General features: G+C 37.6%; 1 protein-coding gene across 1 annotated transcript in view; it reads left to right on the plus strand.

Moving 5' to 3' along the window:
* The window catches only part of INO80 (INO80 complex ATPase subunit), a 348,126-nt gene that overhangs the window by 109,177 nt on the left and 219,492 nt on the right, over positions 1-19,457 (plus strand). Inside the window, 1 exon segment of the mRNA XM_033951235.1 lies at positions 19,086-19,295. Coding sequence (XP_033807126.1) covers positions 19,086-19,295 — 210 coding nt within the window.

Consider the following 19,457-nt stretch of genomic DNA (forward strand, 5'->3'; position numbering starts at 1 on the left):
CGCTTCCATGGTAGGCTATGGAGCCTACCTCAATGGCCTATACACCTAAGGTGTCTGGACTCCTTAAGGGAGAACTCTCCACATCAATCTGCTAGAGCTTTGAATAATTTGCAATGCCCTCTGCACCTTCCAGGGTTGCTGGCAGAATCAAACACCAACAACCAAGTGGCCATGTTCTTCTTAAACAAACAAGGAGGCATGGGATCTCGCCCATTCTGCCAAGAAGCAGTACAAATATGGAACTGGGCTATTGCTCACACAATCCTGATCAAAGCAGTTTATCTGGCAAGGAAACAAAATGTCTTTAGCGGACATGCTAAACGGACTTCTTCAACCTCACAAGTGGTCTCAACACATTCCTCATGTGGCAGATTTTCTTAGATTGGAGGACCCCCGAGAGAGACCTTTTTGCCTACCCCCACAACCACAGACTTCTGCTGTTCTGCTCCAGATTATGTGCTCAATTGTCTGGAGTCGGACGCCTTTCTCCTTGACTGGTGACAGATGTTCCTTTATACGTTCCTTCTAATACATCTAGTTGGGAAGACTCTACTCAGACTTCTCCAAGTTCAAGCCACCATGATTCTCATTACTCTTCGGTGGCCATGTCAGCTATGGTTCCCTCTCCTCCTACAGCTCAGTATTCAGGAACCCAACCCACTTCAAGTGTTTCCAACATTGCGTACACAAAACAAGGGCTCTTTCCTCCATCCCAGTCAACACTCATTAGCACTTGCAACATGGTATCTGTCTCCCACCAAGTTGATGCTTTTGTTCTATCTGCACAAAACACAGGGGAAGCAAATCCACAAAGTACAAAATAGCAGAAAAAAGTGGAATTGTCCAATCAGAAAAGGTGCACAAATCACAGTGTCTTTAAACTCATCTGGTTGATCTTTGTTCTATCTGCACCAGTGTCAGCCATTATGGAAGCTTCCAGAAAACCTTTCACAAAACGATGCTATTTTTTCAAATGGACTTGCTTTACTATTTGGTGAAATCTTCACTCGCTAGATCCAATCACTTGTCCTCTACTGTAGTTTTAAATTATCTTGTTCACCTTTCCAACTCTGGTATCGAGACAACTTCAGTATGTGTTCATCTCATGCTAGCAACACTTTCCATTTACCATTAAACTAGAAACCGTTATCTGTACATCCCTTATTTCCAGATTTAGGAAAGGCTACTACTATACATAGCTATTGGCTGGAGACCTCAATGTCATTCTTTCTATATTAATGAGATCTCTCTTTGAACTTATCTCAACTTGTTCACGCAAACATCTAACTTAGAAAGTAGTCTTCCTCGCAGCCCTTGCATCTTCATGTTGAGTAAATGAACTTCAAGCGTTTGTATCTGATCCACCCTAAACAAGATTCTACCATGACAGAATGGTTCTTCGCACACATCCGAAGTTCCTCTTGAAAGTTGTCTGAATTTTATCTCAACAAGTCCATAGTTCTACCTGTCTTCTTCCTGACACTGCATTCTCACCCTGATGTAGCTTTTTCATACATTGGACTGTAAATGTATACTGGCCTGCTACTTGGATCAAACTAAATATCATAGAACTATCAGCTCTTTGGGTCAATCCTAACAGACTTGGAACTCTAGCTGGCAGACTGTATCTCCTTTGCATATGCTCAAGCTGGACTGACGTTTGAAGGCCGTGTCACTGTCCATAAATATGAACTATGAAGACTTCAGTAGCCCATCTATAAGGCAGCCACTTGGTCTTCAATCCATACATTCACTTCCCACTACTGTCTGGAGAATTATTATAAATGAGACAGTTGGTTTGGGCAAGCAGTTCTGCAAAATTTATTCTCTTCTTAAACACCAACTTTTCTCCGACCCTTTTGGTTTTGCCAGGCTATTGGTAGTAACTAATAACCATCTTCTCAGAGGCATGATCCTGGCAGCCAGATGTGAGAATATCATGCCTGCTTTGCTTGTCCTCAGAGAAAGCAAAGTTACCTGTAGCAGAAGTTCTCGGAGGACAGTAGACATATATTTTCACAACCCTTCCACCTCCCCTAGTTGGCTTCTTAGCTATCTTACTGAACCGCAGGTTCCACAAGCTGACATCAGGCGGGAAGGCACCAGCAAGCACGTGGTAAGGGCAGTCCTATAGATTTAAAGTGACTGTACGCTTTTGACTGTCCGTGCTGTGTCTTTGGATGACATCACCCAGATGTGAGAATATATGACTACTGTCCTCGAACACCTGTTACAGGTGAGTAAATTTGCTGCTATTCCATAGCATTGCCAAATGAAGCAGAAAAATCATATTTTGTGTTTGCTGATAATTCATCCGCTATAATACCCTAAGCGCGCATGCGCACTTCAATCTTGTGGCTCCATGCCTCAATGATGCCTTGCCCCCACATGCGCAATAGAAGGAGCCAGCAATGGTTTCCCCATCGCCCTCCCTCAGCGACACTGCCTCCTTCTACTGCGCATGCAGAGGCTCGTTAAGCATGGACGCATGGAGGCGTCGACTCCCCCCTCCTGCCCTCACTCCATCTAACACAGGGGTCTCAAAGTCCTACCTTGAGGGTCGCAATCCAGTCAGGTTTTCAGGATTTCCCCAATGAATATGCATGAGATCTATGTGCATGCACTGCTCTCAATGCATATTCATTGGGGAAATCCTGAAAACCCGACTGGATTGCAGTCCTCAAGGAGGTACTTTGAGATCCCTGATCTAACAGGACCAAGGAGAGCACAAAAATAACTGAAGCAGGCATACCACACTCAGCATCCGGACTGTGGTTGACAGTTGTTCAGTCTGGGGAGGAGGCAAAAGGAGTTATTTAAAGGTAGGTGGGAGAAGGGGGCTGGAGCTGAAGCGTCTCAGTGCACGAGAACGAAAGACAGACACACAGAAAGACAGGGGGCCAGGGGGAGAGAGACAGAAAGACAGACAGACGGAGCCAAGGGGAGAGATAGATAGACAAACAGAAAGAAAGACAGACAGGGGGCCAGGGAGAGAGAGAGAGACAGAAATACAGACAGACATGCAGGAAGGGAGAGAGACAGAAAGAAAGACAAGACAGTGGGAGGGAAAGAGATAGATAGAAAGAAAGAAAGAAAGACAGACAGACAGTGGGAGGGACAGAGACAGAAAGAAAGGAAGAAAAAGACAGGGGCAGGGAGAGAGACAGAAAGAAAGACAGACATATATTCTAGCATCCTCTAATGTAACGGGCTTAAACACTAGTATTATATAACAAAGTAGATGATGGCAGATAGTCCTGTGTGGTCCATCCAGTCTACCCAACGGTCACATTCATTATCAATGGTTAAACTAACAGTCCATAACTTCATTAAACTAAAAATATTTTCTAGGGTTGGCTAGAGACAACCTGGTTTTATTGCTACCAGCAAAGATAATTTTGTTGCACTGCAGGTGGATAGGGAGAGCGGAGGAAGAGAGCTGCTTGGTTGTTCGAGGGAGGGGGAGATTGCCAGACCAAGGGTTGAAGGTGGAGGAATTACCGAGGGGCAAAGAGGGTCAGGTGCTGGAGGAAAAAGAGAGAAGCTAGACAAAGGAAGGGATAGACATAGTAAAACTGGTCTGGGTGAAAGCATAGGGAAAAAGACACAGGAACAATGTTAGACAGAAGAGATAGGGAGGAAATTCACAATGGATGGGTGGAGATGGTGTTCATGGATGGAGAGGAAGGGATGAAATGGAAAACTACTGTACATACTCGAATATAAACCAATCGGATTATAAACCTCCTTCCCTCCTCCCCCCCCCAAAAAAAGGGGGAAAAGGTTCACTCAAATACAAACCGGGGGTTTTATATTCAATTGCCCTTCCTTCCCAGCTATGCACCCTGCCTCCGATGCCCACTGCAGGCCTCCTTTGAGCCTTGGTGGTCAAGTGGTGAGCCGGGACAGAAACAATCCTTCCCGCATCCTGTCCCGGCCAAATGTTAACCACCTCCTTCCCTCCCGCCTTACCTCCCAGACCTTTTGAACCCTGATGATCTAGCAGTGAAGCATGGCAGGATCGATTTTTCTTCACTCCTGCCCCGGATAGAGCTGTGATCAGAAATGGCTGCGCAAATTCCCGGGGCAGTCTCATGCATTCTCATGGTCTCACAAGCCTGCCCCATGAACTTGCGCAGCCATTTCTTTCTGTTTGGTTTCTGGTGTTGCACTACATGCAGAATCTGGTATCTTAGTGTTTTGCTTATTTTTTGTCTACATTAGTACTTTCTGTTTGTGGTCACTTAGGCCCAGATTCTCAAAACTTTAGGTTGCCTTTAACGCACTCGCTAAACGGTTTCACAAGGTTTAGCCTGCATGCATTTTATTGGTGGATTATCAAAATGGCCTGTCGTCTTTAGCAAGCTTTCTAGGAGTTTACGACACTGCCATGCAAATGGGCTCTTCAAAATTGAAATGAACACGCCGGTGGATTCTTAAAAATCGCCAAGAGAGGGGTACAGGGGAGGGGATGGGGTCTAATATTATTTTTAAAAAGGGGAAAAGAGGATATAATATTGATGTTGGGAATATTTTGTTTATTGGTTTGATTTGACATAATGACTCTAAAGATTCTTTCACTAAATGTTAATGGTCTCAACCATCCGATAAAAAGAAAAAATACAAGCTATATTTAAAAAAACTGAATGCGGATGTCTATTTCATACAAGAGACTCACCTTAATGGAAATGAATCAAAAAAATTAATTGGTAATTGGGTGAAGGATTGTTTTTTTGCACCGGCGGTGGGGAAAAAAGCTGGGGTAGCTATTTTAATAAATAAAAAATGTTCAGCAGGATTTAGTATGGTGGCTGCAGATAAATTAGGAAGGTGGGTACATGTGAACATGAGTATGGGCAATAATACCGTGGCGTTATTTAATGTGTATGTCCCTAATTCGAATCAAATTGAATATTTTAAAACTCTACAACCAATAATTTTACCACTGGCTGCTAATAATTTGATAGTGGCAGGAGATTTTAATGCTGTTATGGACCCTTTATTGGATAAAAAAACTAGTAAAATTTCAAAATCTTTAGGGTTGGAAAATTTTATAAATTCTTGTAATTTAAAGGATATTTGGAGAATTCTTCATTTTAATGATCGAGATTTTTCATTTTATTCACATGTTCATAAATCTTTTTCCAGAATTGATTATATTTTTGTTTCTGATGGGCTAATACAAGATGTTACTCAAGCCTCTATAGAACCAATAATTTTATCAGATCATGGTGGAGTGTGGATTAATTTAAATTTTAATGATCCAGATAATATTAGGACTGTCTGGAGATTTAATAATGCATTGCTTGCATATCCAAAATTTTGTGAAGAATTTCAATCAAAGATTGATGAATATTTTCAAAATAATATTACAGAGGAAGTGTCTTTAGAAATAATATGGGATGCTTTTAAGGCAACGATGAGAGGGCAAATTATATCATTTTCAGCCTATTCTAAAAAACAACTAAATAAGCAATTTACTGAAGTGGAACAAGAAATAAAAGACTTAGAATTGAAATTGATTAATAAGTGGGAGAATTCTACGTTACAAGCTTTATTAAAAGCAAAATATAAATACAATGAGATTTCTTCTAAATTGGCTAAAAAAAATATTCTATGTCAGCAAGCTTTGTATTATGGTAGTTCAAATAAGGCGGGAAGATTATTGGCTAATTATCTTAAAGTGAAAAAAAGAAAGACGAAAATGAATGCAATAAAAGATGAAAAAGGTGATATTCATTCTCAGATTGGTCCTATTTTAAAACAATTTTTAAATTATTATAAAAACCTGTATTCTTCTGAGTCTTATTTAAGTAAAGAAAAAGATGGTGTAGAGTTTTTAAATAATATTGAAGGTCCGAAGATTCCTGATCATATAAAAAGAAGTTTGGAAAATCCAATATCTTTACAAGAATTACAAACAGCAGGGGGCGTGGCTTGGACGCGGATGATGACGGTCGGGTGAAGGAGAAGCTCCGTATAAACAAGCATATTTAACAGAAATTACTACAAAAAAAAATAATTTCCTACAAACTTGAGAGAGAGAACTTAAAATCTAACTCATTAAATGAGACGTAGAAACGTTTTAAATATAAAAAAGTGGAAGTAAAAGTCCCGTTTTTATATCTGAGAAGAAAGATGTAAAAGGCTGGAGATTAACGGAACTTGAAAACTGCCGGTGAGCTATTTAAAGATAAAATCTTCCTCTTTAACTAATATGTAGGATAGCTGCTTCCTGACATACTATAGAGATTGGCTGTTTTATCTGCCAGAGATAAAGCGAAGTATCCTGTGAAAACCTACTTAGCAACGGTTTTATTATTTCCTCAGCAGGCAGCTTTGAACAGGAGCCTTGCTGCCAATTTTACGAGGAAAACGGCGGTTGAAATAATATAATATAAATATAATATAGATACTGATCTCCACTGTTGAAATTGAAAGAAACCTATGATATAGGAGATTGTCGGTTTTTTTTTCAGCGCTTGGGCAGAATAAAGGTTTAACGGTTTTTTTTTTTACCTTAAGAAATGAGAGGTGCAGAAAACTGAAAAATATATACATCAGTAAAAAAGAAAATATACTGAATGAAATAGTGCTCTCCTCAATAGAAGCTGCGATTGGGCTTATAAGAGGAGAGCAAAAAAAAAAAAAAAATACTTGAAGAAAAGTAACATCGAGATAATTAAGAAACGCTGAAAACTGAAAATTTACATCAAAAATACTAAAAATATACTGGATGGAATATTGTTCTCCTTGATAAGAGCTGCGATTGGGCTAATAAAAGGAGAGGAAAAAAAAATACTGATTTTTAGCGCTGAAGAAAAGTATCAACAAAAAATGACTAATGGATTTATTAAAATAAATCTGTAAAAAGATTGAACAGCTATATCTAAAAATCTAAGGAAAGAAAGACTGCTAATTTGAATATTAAAGCCTTCATAGAGGCTGAGATAAGGCTTGAAGGTAAAGAACAAAGAGAAGGACTACCAAAAATTTTTGTATTCACAGCAATAGAACTTGAGTCAAATAACTCACAGTTGCTCTAAGAATATTATAAAAATTTTTAAATCTGATCTAAATATAAGATTGGGACAAAAAAATTTTTTTTGATATAGCAAATAGTAAAAACATAAATTGAAGATTCAAAAGAAAAGAGATAAGAGACAAAATATTGAAACTGATACAAAGAGACAGTGAAGAAAAGCAAAGATAAAGAGAAGAGAAAAATAACAGAAGATGACATCTAAAAAACAAAACAAATGTGATTCAGAAGCAAGTGGTTCAGGTATTGGTAGCAGCAATAAAAGATCAAAACCAGAGCCAAATAACACACCCTCAAAAGTTCCATTGCCATCAGATGAAAGCCCCGACGTCATGGAAGAATTGAGACAAATTAAAGAAATAGTATTAGACAGCAATAAAAAACTAAAAAAAGCAATTGAAGATGCCGCACTACTCACCAAAAGAGTGGATATAGTTGAAGATAAAATAAATGATCTAGAAAACAATACAGAACAACTGAATACAGACATGAGAAAATCTAAAATAATATGGAAAGAAGTTGAAGAAATTAAAAGAGACTTGGAAGATAGCAGAAATAGAGAAAGAAGAAATAATTTAAGGATCATCGGGATTCCAGAAGGGGTAGAAAAAAATGACCCTATAACATTCCTGGAACAATTTCTACCTAAAATACTACCTTTAAAATTCAAAGCTCCATTAGAAATAGAAAGAGCACACAGAATTCCAACACAGAATAAAAATCTTCAATCAAGACCAAGAACATTAATATTTAAACTTTTGAGACACCAACAAGCAGTAGAAATCTGCCAACTTGCAAAAGAAAATAAAAACCTCAAATGTCAGGATGCAAGAATCCACATTGTCCCTGACTTTGCAAAAGAAACTGCATCACGAAGAAAACAATTCCTAGACATGAGACCCCAACTACGAGCTCTAGGGGCAAGATTCGGCCTTCTTTATCCAGCAGTAATGAAAATCACCATAGCCAACAAAACTCAAAACTTTTCAGATCCTACAAAACTTCAAGATTTCCTCGATCAACATGAACAGCCAATGACATCTTAAACAAGAACTTATTATCGAATGCTATATATGTATTAATATTTAAATTTATATTTAATTTAATAAAACATAGAGATTTAATATGAAACACAAATATAGAGTTCGATATAAAGGCGGAACTTTCAACTTTAATTGAAAAGAATTAGAAGAACATATAATTATAATTTAAAATGCAAAAACATTCTAAACGGACTGGGGAAATATATACTAATCCTTTATGAATGTCTTTAAACATATACCTAAGCCTTAAAAATATAAGACATAATATTTCAATTATAATTAATTATCACTTTGAACTTATATCTGATTGAACTTGAGATTGGCATTGATGTCATATGCAATAATTCCTTAAAAAATAAAGAAATAAAATAAAATAAAAATAATTCATACATAATATTTAAAATAAGAAAACAATTTTTAATACCATTTAAACTTAAAATAGAATAAAATTAAAACATCTATAAAAGGGAAAATTTAATAAATAAATAAAAATGGTAGTAAATATAGTTATACATTGAAATAGCTTGTAGGAGTTATATACACCTAACCTCAATATACGTATCCAAGTGGTCATATTAAAATGGGAAGGGAGGGGAGGGAAGGGAGGGAAGGGAAAATGGGGAAACAATAGAAAATGGAGTAAAGAAAAAAAAAGAGTTATTCTAAAAAATATTTTAAATATTGGGGAAAAAAAAAATTTTAAGAAAACAATTCATATAATTTTAAAGAAAATATATCAAAAATACATAAATGGATCTTAAAATAATATCCTTAAACGTTAATGGTCTAAATCATATGATAAAAAAGAAAAAAGCACTATTATTTTTAAAAAGGCAAGAGGCGGATATATGCTTTATACAAGAGACCCACCTCTCAAATATTGAATCTAGTAAACTACAAGGAGGATGGGTCAAACATTGTTTTTTCTCACCAGCTACAAAGAAAAAAGCAGGTGTTGCTATTCTAGTAAATAAAAAATGTAATGCTACATTCAAATTAAAGGCAACAGACATTAATGGAAGATGGATAATTGTGGAAATGAATATGGGAAATACTACCATGACGATGATTAATATATACGCCCCTAATTCGAACCAAAATGAATTTTTCAAAACTCTTCAACAATTGATCTTACCACTGGCTACTTCAAATCTAATAGTAGCGGGGGATTTCAATGCTGTTATGGATCCTATATTGGATAAAAACCCAAGTAGATATATAAAATCAATGGGCCTAGATAATTTAATACAAACTTGTGATTTAATAGATATTTGGCGTATACTTCATTTTAATGGACGGGAATTTTCATTTTGTTCTCATGTTCACAATTCTTTTTCAAGAATAGATTATATTTTTATATCAAAACATCTAGCACATCAAGTAACAAAAGCTGCCATTGATCCAATAATTTTATCTGATCATGGTGGGGTATGGATTGAAATTAAAAACACAGATCATAATACAAATAGACCAATATGGAAGTTTGATAATACATTGCTTGCTGATCCAAAATTCTGTGAAAATTTTCAAATAAAAATGAAAGAATTTTTTCAAATAAATGATAAAGATGAGATTTCTAGAGAAATATTATGGGAAGCATTTAAAGCATCAATAAGAGGACAAATTATTTCATATTCGGCTTATCTTAATAAACAAAATAAAAAACAATATATTAACTTAGAAAAAGAAATAAAAAATTTAGAATTAAAACTTGTAGAAAAATGGAATTATTCCACACAACAAGAACTATTAAAACTTAAAGGTAAATACAATGAAATATCATCAAAAATGATAAGAAAAGATTTGTTTTCTCAGCAGGCACTGTATTATGGGAACTCAAATAAGTCGGGAAGAATACTAGCAAATTACCTAAAAGCGAAAAAAAAGAAAACAAAAATAATTGCTATAAAAGATGAAAAAGGTGATACATTAACAAAAATTGAACCAATCTTAAAACAATTCCTAAAATTTTATAAATCTCTTTATTCTTCCGAGACTTATTTAAATAAAGAAAAAGAAGGTTTAGAATTCTTGAAATTATTAAAGGGTCCAAAGGTTCCTGAACATATAAAACGAAGTTTAGAAGAACAAATATCACTAAAAGAATTAGGAACAGCTTTGAAATCCCTTAGAGTTGGATCCGCTCCAGGTGGTGATGGTTATACAGTGGAATTTTATAAACATTTTCAAAATTTTTTATTACCCTATTTATTAAATCTTTTTCAATATCAACTAAATCAAGGTTGTACTAAAGGCACTATGGCAGAATCATTAACAATAGTTTTACCAAAGCCAAATAAAGATCCCACTTTGGTATCAGACTACAGACCTATTTCTTTAATAAATGTAGATGGAAAATTATTAGCAAAAATACTTGCATTAAGATTAGCTAAAGCTCTTCCCCATATTATAAGTATGTCTCAAACAGGATTTGTTGCTCAAAGACATTCATCTCATAATACTAGATTAGCTTTCCATATGTTATACTTAACAAAGAAAATGAACGAACCTACCTTTGCTATTTCTTTAGATGCAGAAAAGGCTTTTGATAGAATAGAATGGACATTTATGTATCAGACATTGAATTGGTTTGGAATAGGTCCTGGATTCACACAAATGATACAAACACTATATAACTCCCCTTCTGCTAGATTATACATCAACTAGTCTTATAGCCCGTTACATTAACGGGTGCTAGAATATATGTGTGTGTGTGTCTGTCTTTATTTATTTTTCTCTCTCCTTAGTCGCTTTCTGTGTTTTTTTTTTTGGGGGGGGAGGTTTCCTTGGCTGTCCACAACCACCCCTTGCCTGCTCCCCATCCATTATCCCTTCCTTTTACCTCCCCTGTGTCCTCCACCACTCCATCACTGCTCACCTTATCCAGCAGCAGCCCCTTTGTTTTACATCCCCCCTGTCCATCATCACCTTACATTAACGGGTGCTAGAATAGATTAGTCTTATCCAGTATGGCTATTCTTCTTATGTCTTACCCCCTCTATTCAGGCTCCCATTTCCCCTTTTACCCTCCCTATTTCCACCTTTTTTCACCAACTTAAAAATCTGTCCCCTTTCTCTGTCCTTCACCTCCATAGAACTCCCTCTTCATTCCCCCTTCACTTATTCTTCCAGCTCCTGTCTTCAGCCCCTTTCTCTCACATGCCCCCTTTTGTAGCCCCCCTTCTCCCATCTCATCCTTTTTTCATCCCCAGCTCCCTTCTCTCACATATTCCTTTATAGCCCCCAAACCCAACCCCCTTCTCATACCTACTCTTCCAGCCCTCAGTTCTCCTCGAACGGTTGGGAGTGATCTAATGTGTGCAAGCGGCTGTAGCACCGGCTTCTCCACCCGGACCCTGAGCACGCGCCGCGCTCCGCCCCTTAGCTACCCGGAAGTACCGGGCTTCACTCGCCTGCTCCCAGTGGGCCAAGAGAGAGGGGGGAGTGGCTGCCGTGGTGATCTGGCCGACTCCCTGGTGACAGGAGCCGCGGCGGCACCTTTAAAGTGAAAAAATAACTGTGGCAAGGGAGCCGGCCAACTGGCAGTTCAAGTTGGAGCTTTGGTCTGGCCTGCTCCCTGCCGTATTGTATTTTTTAGTTGAAAGAAGCGGCGGTGGCTCATCTCACGATCCCCGCCTGGGTCAGACTTCCGACGTAGGTGGGGATCATGAGAGGAGCCACCGCCGCGTCTTTCAAATAAAAAAATACAATATGGCAAGGCGGGCAGGGAGCAGGCCAGACCAAAGCTCCAACTTGAACTGCCAGTTGGCCGGCTCCCTTGCCACAGTTATTTTTTCACTTTAAAGGTGCCGCCGCGGCTCCTGTCACCAGGGAGTCGGCCAGATCACCACGGCAGCCACTCCCCCCTCTCTCTTGGCCCACTGGGAGCAGGCGAGTTCAGCCGAGTAGAGGAAGCATTGATTGAGTTTTTCCCTATGTGGAGAAACCGCCGTGACAGGAGAGCAGGGAGTGAGTTTTTCCTATGCGGTTGTTTGGGGGGGGGGGGGGGTTGTGAACAGGAAGTCGAGCAGAGGCGGGAGTGAGCTGTTCAGCTTCCCCTATCTGGGCAAACCGCTCTGGCGAAAATGGAGTGAAGTGCCGCGTGGGGCCGTAGTAAGCGCGGGGCATGCTGCAGTCTTGGCGGCCACGGACATACGGATTACGGAAGCACGCTGATAAGACTGCGCATGCGCCGCCTACGGTTTTATTATATAGATAATACGTTTTCAGAAAAATTTAATCTACAAAGAGGAGTTAGACAAGGATGTCCTTTATCTCCTTTGCTGTTTGATATTGTTTTAGAACCCTTAATATTAGCAATCCAACAAGCAGGGGAGATACAAGGTATACCTCATTCAGATAAAGAATATAAAATATCGGCTTATGCTGACGACTTATTATTATATTTGAGGAACCCAGAATCTACCATTCCACATTTACTTGAACTGATTGAAAAATTTGGTAAATTTTCAGGATATAAGATAAATTGGAACAAATCAGAAGTACTCCCATTAAATATACATTGCACAAAAGGTTTATTTAAATCATTCTCTTTTGTTTGGAAAGAAGATGCTATTAAATATCTAGGAATTTGGATTACAAAAAATTTAGATGACACAATGAAAATTAATGAAAAAAATTTATTACAAAAAGTAACAGAGATGTGTGAGCAATGGAACCCTTTACACTTATCTTGGTGGGGAAGAATACAAACTGTTAAAATGATGATATTACCTGTAGTCTGTTACCAAATGGGAATGATACCAGTTTTCTTCCAAAATTCTTTTTATAAAAAATTAAATAAAATATTGACAAAGTTTATTTGGCTTGGGAAAAATCCCAGAGTTGCTTTAGTGTCACTACAAAGACCAATTGCGGAGGGAGGGGTAAATTTTCCCAACTTCTATAGGTATCATCAAGCCTATATTTTACGTCAAGGTATGTATTGGATCCTCCCAGAGCCCACTGTAAATATCCCAGATTGGTTTTGGCTAGAATGGAGACTTATGTTTCCATTACGTCTTAGTCATGTAGTTAGTATCAAAATGCCAAGGCTATACAAAGAACATAAAATATTCATGGATACATGGAAAACTTTAAGATATATAAGTAATCTAACTCCTATTCCAATTAGTAAATCAACAACTCAAACAATTTGGTTAAACCCCAAGATCAAAATAGGCGGTTTCAAAATAATCTGGAAAAACTGGATGACAGCAGGTATTCGTATTCTAGACGACATAATAAAAAATGGTAAAATGCTGGAGTTTTCACAATTGCAACATAAATTTGATCTTAATAAAACACAATATTTTAGATGGTTGCAATTGAAGCAATCCATTCAGGTAGGGTTCCCTGAATGGAAAAATCTTACTAATTATCACAGCTTGGAATTCTTGTGTTTCCAGATAAACTCAATAGGACATGAAGCCGCACAGTGGTATAAATTAATATCCGGATATATAAATAAAAAACCAAAAAATGGTCTTAGAGACATTTGGAGCATTGAGATAAAGCACCAAATTAGTGCATCTCAATGGCCACGACTTTGGTCTTGGAGGTTAAAATGTACAGTGTCAGCATCTATGAGACAAACTTGGTTTTTTCTTTTACATAGAGCTTTATGGACCCCTACACGTTTACATAGAATTGATAGCTCTAAATCTAATAGATGCTGGCACTGTCATGTTGAAATTGGGACATTAGACCATCTTTTATTCTTTTGTCCACTCATCTTAAAATTCTGGAAATCAATTTGGCCTCAAATTAATAGGATGTTAGAAAACCCAATAGCATTGACATATGATACTATATTATTTGGAACAACAATGAGAAAAAAAAGTCAAATATCATCAAATAATAACAAACTATTGTTTATTTTAACTGGAATAGCAATACAACAAATTACATTTAATTGGAAAAGACATGACAGATTAAATTACACTTTCTGGTGGAATTCTGTTTGTCATATATATAAAATGGAACTTACCATAGCAACACAAAAAGGATATATTAATAAATTTCAAAAGATATGGAGACCATTAACAGATTTTTGTAATGAATAATTAACTTTTCCCAAGATAAAAATTTGATTAGAAGGGAATGGGGTGGGATTTTATTTTTGGTTTTTACACACTATATCAATGTTGAATGAATTTACAATAAAGTTGTTTTTAAATATTATTGATTGAACGGGAGGGAGGGAAGGGGGATTAATACATTTAAAAGAAATGATAAAAATTTAGAATTACTGCATAATATTATAAATTTTGTATAAAATCAATTTTCTAAAAAATGTTAAACTTGATAATAATAAGTGTGTTTATCAAGTGTACATGTTTAAATTTCTAATAAGTATATTTGAAACACTTGTTGTAACAAAAGAAAATGAATAAAGATTATTAAACAAAGAATTACAAACAGCATTGAAGTCTCTTAGAGTGGGGACCGCTCCAGGTGGTGATGGTTTTACGGTAGAGTTTTATAAAGCATTTCAAAATACTCTTTTACCCCATTTATTAAATTTATATCAGAATCAACTAAAGAAAGGTTGTATAACAGGCACTATGGCAGAATCATTAACTATTGTTTTGCCGAAGCCAAATAAAGATCCCATGCTGGTTTCAAATTACAGGCCTATTTCTTTGATAAATGTGGATGGTAAATTATTAGCCAAACTTTTGGCTATACGTTTGGCAAAAGCTCTTCCTCACATAATTGGTATGCATCAAACAGGGTTTGTTGCTCAGAGACACTCTTCTAATAATACCAGATTGGCATTGCAAATGTTATATTTAACAAAAGAAATTGGAGATCCGGCTTTTTCTGTGTCTCTAGATGCAGAGAAAGCTTTTGATCGGGTGGAATGGACATTTATGTATCAGGCATGGAACGGTTTGGTATTGGTTCGGGATTTATACAAATGATTAAAACACTGTATAGCTCTCCTGTTGCTAGATTATATATCAATAATAATTTTTCTGATTGTTTTAAATTGCAAAGGGGAGTTAGACAGGGATGTCCTCTATCTCCTTTACTTTTTGATATAGTGCTTGAATCCTTATTACTAGCTATTCAACAGGAAGAGGAGATACAGGGTATACCGCATAAGGATAAAGAATATAAAGTTTCTGCATATGCGGATGATATATTACCTCATTTGAGGAATCCTGAAACAACCATTCCAAATTTATTGGATTTGATAGAAAAATTTGGAAAGTTTTCAGGATATAAAATAAATTGGACTAAATCAGAAGTTCTTCCTTTAAATGTGCATTGCACAAAAGGATTATTTGATTCATTCCCTTTTATATGGAAAGAAGAAGGAATAAAATACTTAGGTATATGGATAAAAAACACACTTGATGAGACAATTATAATGAATGAAAAAAGTTTATTGCAAAAAGTAACAGAGTTATGTGAGCAATGGAATCCTTTACAATTATCTTGGTGGGGAAGAGTTCAAACTGTCAAAATGATGATATTGCCTGTGGTTTGCTATCAAATGGGAATGATACCAGTTTTTTATCAGGGGTCTTTTTATAAAAAATTAAACAATATTCTTAGTAAATTTATTTGGCTGGGTAAAGCTGTAAGAATTGCTCTAGTGACTTTACAAAAACCAATTGAGGAGGGAGGGGTAAATTTCATCAATCCTATATCTTGCGCCAGGGTATGTATTGGGTCCTCCCAGAACTCATGGAGAAGCTTCCAGATTGGTTATGGTTGGAGTGGCAGCTCATGTCTCCTATCAGGCTTCGTCATCTGCTTAGCATTAAAATGCCTAGAATAAGGAAAACCAATAGGATATTAATGGACACATGGACAACATTAAAATATGTTAACAATTTAACTCCTATTACTATTCAAAAATCTACTTGTCAAAACATATGGCTGAACTCCAAGATACAAATAGGCGGTTTTATGATTGTCTGGAAGGATTGGATTGAGGCAGGAATACGTACTTTAAATGATGTTATTAATGATGGTAAGCTGCTGGAGTTTTCACAATTGCAACATAAATTTGGTCTTGATAAAAAACAAAGTTATAAATGGTTGCAATTGAAGCAGGCCATTCAGGCAGGGTTCCCTGAATGGAAGTCTTTAAATACTCATTTTACTCTAGAATTCTTATGCTTCCAGGCAGATTTTCTGGGTCACCAGGCCGCGCAGTGGTATAAAACACTATCTGGCTATTTAAATAAAAAACCAAGGACTGTACTTAGAGATATTTGGAGCATTGAGATTAAGCATAAAATTAATGCATCTCAATGGCCACGTATTGGTCTTGGAGGATAAGATGTACATTGTCTGCGTCTATGAGGCAAACATGGTTTTTCCTGTTGCATAGAGCACTCTGGACCCCTGTTCGTTTACAAAAATTGGATTGCTCTAAGTCTAATAGATGTTGGCATTGTCATCTTGAGGCTGGAACCCTAGATCATTTATTATTTCATTGTCCTCTTATTAATAATTTTTGGAAATTGATCTGGGGACAAATAAATTGTAGAGAATCATGTGGCCCTGTCATATGACACAGTTTTGTTTGGGATGTCTATGAGGGCCAAAAGTCAAATCTCCTCGAATAATAATAAGCTGTTAATGATTTTAACAGGAGTTGCCATCCAACAAATAACATACAACTGGAAAGACTACAGGGGGTTGAATTACTGTTTCTGGTGGAGTTCGGTGTGTCATGTGTATGAAATGGAAAAAACATTGGCAATTAAGAGAGGATATTATAAGAAATTTAAAGATGTGTGGGGACCATTAATTGATTACTATAATAAATAATTGAATTTATCCCCATTTAGTATGTATAGGGTGGGAGGGTGGATGGGTGGGTTTTATGACATTAGGATGAGTAGTTACAAAAATATTTGGAAAGGGAGGGAGGGGAGGTAATTTATGGTATAAGATGATTGTAAAGTTTCAAGTGAAGAATGTATAGTATGACTTGATTTATTGTACACTTGTTTGTATAATGTAAAAAGGAATAAAGATATAAAAAAAAAAAAATTCACCAAGCCATTTCCTAAGAGCGGCGTCTGCTTTTGGCCATAAAAATCAGCGGCTGGTCCAGGGGTGCCGGCACTGTTAAAAGTGTATCTTGTGGTGTGTGTTTTGACTGTGGCTCATGAAAAAAAAAAGTTACATGATTCTCATAAAATTGTAGTTTCGTTTTTTTTTTTTTTTAGTGGGAGTAGTAAAAGCACGCTTCTAGAGAGCTTGTATTATAGTCCCCCTCGGCAGTGGGAATGATGCCCAATCTCTCCCGCCACCAATCAACACACACCCCTGGCAGCAGGAGAGATGCCTAATCTCTCCTGTTGCCATGCAAACCCCCTACCCTCATACCTCTGACAACCTTATCCCCCTCTCCCCCTTACTTTACTTTAGATGGCTGGCCAGAGGGATGCCTTACTCCCTCCGACCAGCTGGCCCACCTCTTCAAAATGACAGGCCTTCTCCTCATGGAATGCACCGGGGAGGGGCCTGAGGCTCTGATTGGCCAAGGTTGTTTAAGACCCCTATATAACGTCTGGGCCAACTAGACCCTTAGGCCCCTTCCTGAAGCATCCGGGGGAAGAGCTTGAGGCTCTGATTGGCCCAGGTTGTTTAAGACCCTTCACATAGTGGAGTCCTTAAACAACCTGAGCCAATTGGAGCCTCAGGCCCCTCCCCTGGTGCATCCCAAGATGCACCGGGGTGGGGGAAGGCCCACCATTTTGAAGAGGCGGGCCAGCTGGCTGGAGGGAGTAGCATCTCTCCAGCCAGCCATTCAAAAGTAAGATAAACGGGAGAGGCACGGGGGTGAGTGTTGCATGGCGGCAGGAGAGCGTGGGCATCTCTCCCACTGTTGGGGGGGGGGTTTCTCATTTTTTCTGCGCATATACCCATCACTATCATCAGCAATGGGCACATGCAAATTTTGCAAGTCTTCGCTAATCTCCGCCAACCTCATTTGCATAAGCGTTTTTTGGAGAATGACTTGCTTTTTTAAATTCGTTACTATAATGGCTGCGATGGCAGCCTGTCGGTTTTATACACATTTTTTTGAGAATCTAGGCCTTAGCCCCTCTTCAAATATAGGATATCTGTGTTCTGCATGTGTGACCAAGATCAGATGTTCTGGTGGGGATGGAATTTGGCATTCATTGGTCTGTCATAGCCCTATAAAGGTCAGCTCTTCTTCAGCAACTCTGACTTAAAAATTAGCAAAGATCAGTGCTTTAGGATATATATATTCAGGTTTGTACGTCTTTTGATGCAAACCCCATACCATTTGTTTCCTTTCTCTGAACTGCATCAAGTTTCTTTATATTTTTAGCAAGATACTACTCCAAAGCTGAACACAGTACTCCAATTGGGGCCTCACCAAAGACTTATACAGAGACATTAATGGCTACCTTATTTTGCCAATTATGCCTCTTTATGCAGCATAGCTTCCTTCTGGCTACAACCACCGCCTTGTTGTATTGTTTTGCCACCTTAAGATTGTCAGATACCATTACCCTCTTCTGGTCCTTGCATATTATATGGAAGAAGGGAGGCCTTTTTTCAGATAGTGCACCTTCTTTCAGTAAAAGAGTGCACTATTTGCAAAGTTTATGCACAAGTGTGAATCACCTGCAAATGCATCTTTTTTGTAAATAGTGTGCTCATTAGGGCTGTACCAAATATTTGTATCGATTCGATTCAGCCTCCAATTACATTATTTGTATTTGGCCAAATATGATTTAAATTTGAATACAAATAATCAGGTACAGCTTTAGCGCACATTGCCTCCCAAAATAAAAATAGAGGTAGACAAAAGATGAACAATGTTGTAAATGACAAGAAATGAAACAAAAATGTTTGGCTGTCCATCCTTAGTTATTACCTGAGTGGGGTATTAGATATGCTAAAGTTGCAGAGGAATATTTTGTTTTCTCAGAATGCAATAGCAATTGCTTTTTAAACAGCTGTCTGAATTTTTTCTCTTATCTCTTTTATGCTAGACAAGATCATTTGATGAAGATGCAAAAGAAAGCCGAGCAGCTGCTTTGCGGGCTGCCAGCAAGTCAGGCAGTGGGTTTGGTGAGAGCTACAGTTTAGCAAACCCATCTATCCGGGCTGGAGAAGACATTCCACAGCCCACCATTTTTAATGGCAAGCTGAAAGGCTACCAGTTGAAAGGCATGAACTGGCTAGCTAACCTTTATGAACAGGTAATTTAGCCCCTCACTATTGTCAGTGCTCATCAAATGGGTAGGAAATCATTCAAAACCTTAGCAGAACCATATCCCAGTGTATCATGTGTAATTGCAAGAAACAAATGATAGTTCTCAGTCTCGGTGGCAAGCCTATGCAGTCTTACTTTTAGGCCTTGA

Source organism: Geotrypetes seraphini, chromosome 7 (assembly GCF_902459505.1).
Source record: "Geotrypetes seraphini chromosome 7, aGeoSer1.1, whole genome shotgun sequence".
Classification (NCBI taxonomy): Eukaryota; Metazoa; Chordata; class Amphibia; order Gymnophiona; family Dermophiidae; genus Geotrypetes; species Geotrypetes seraphini.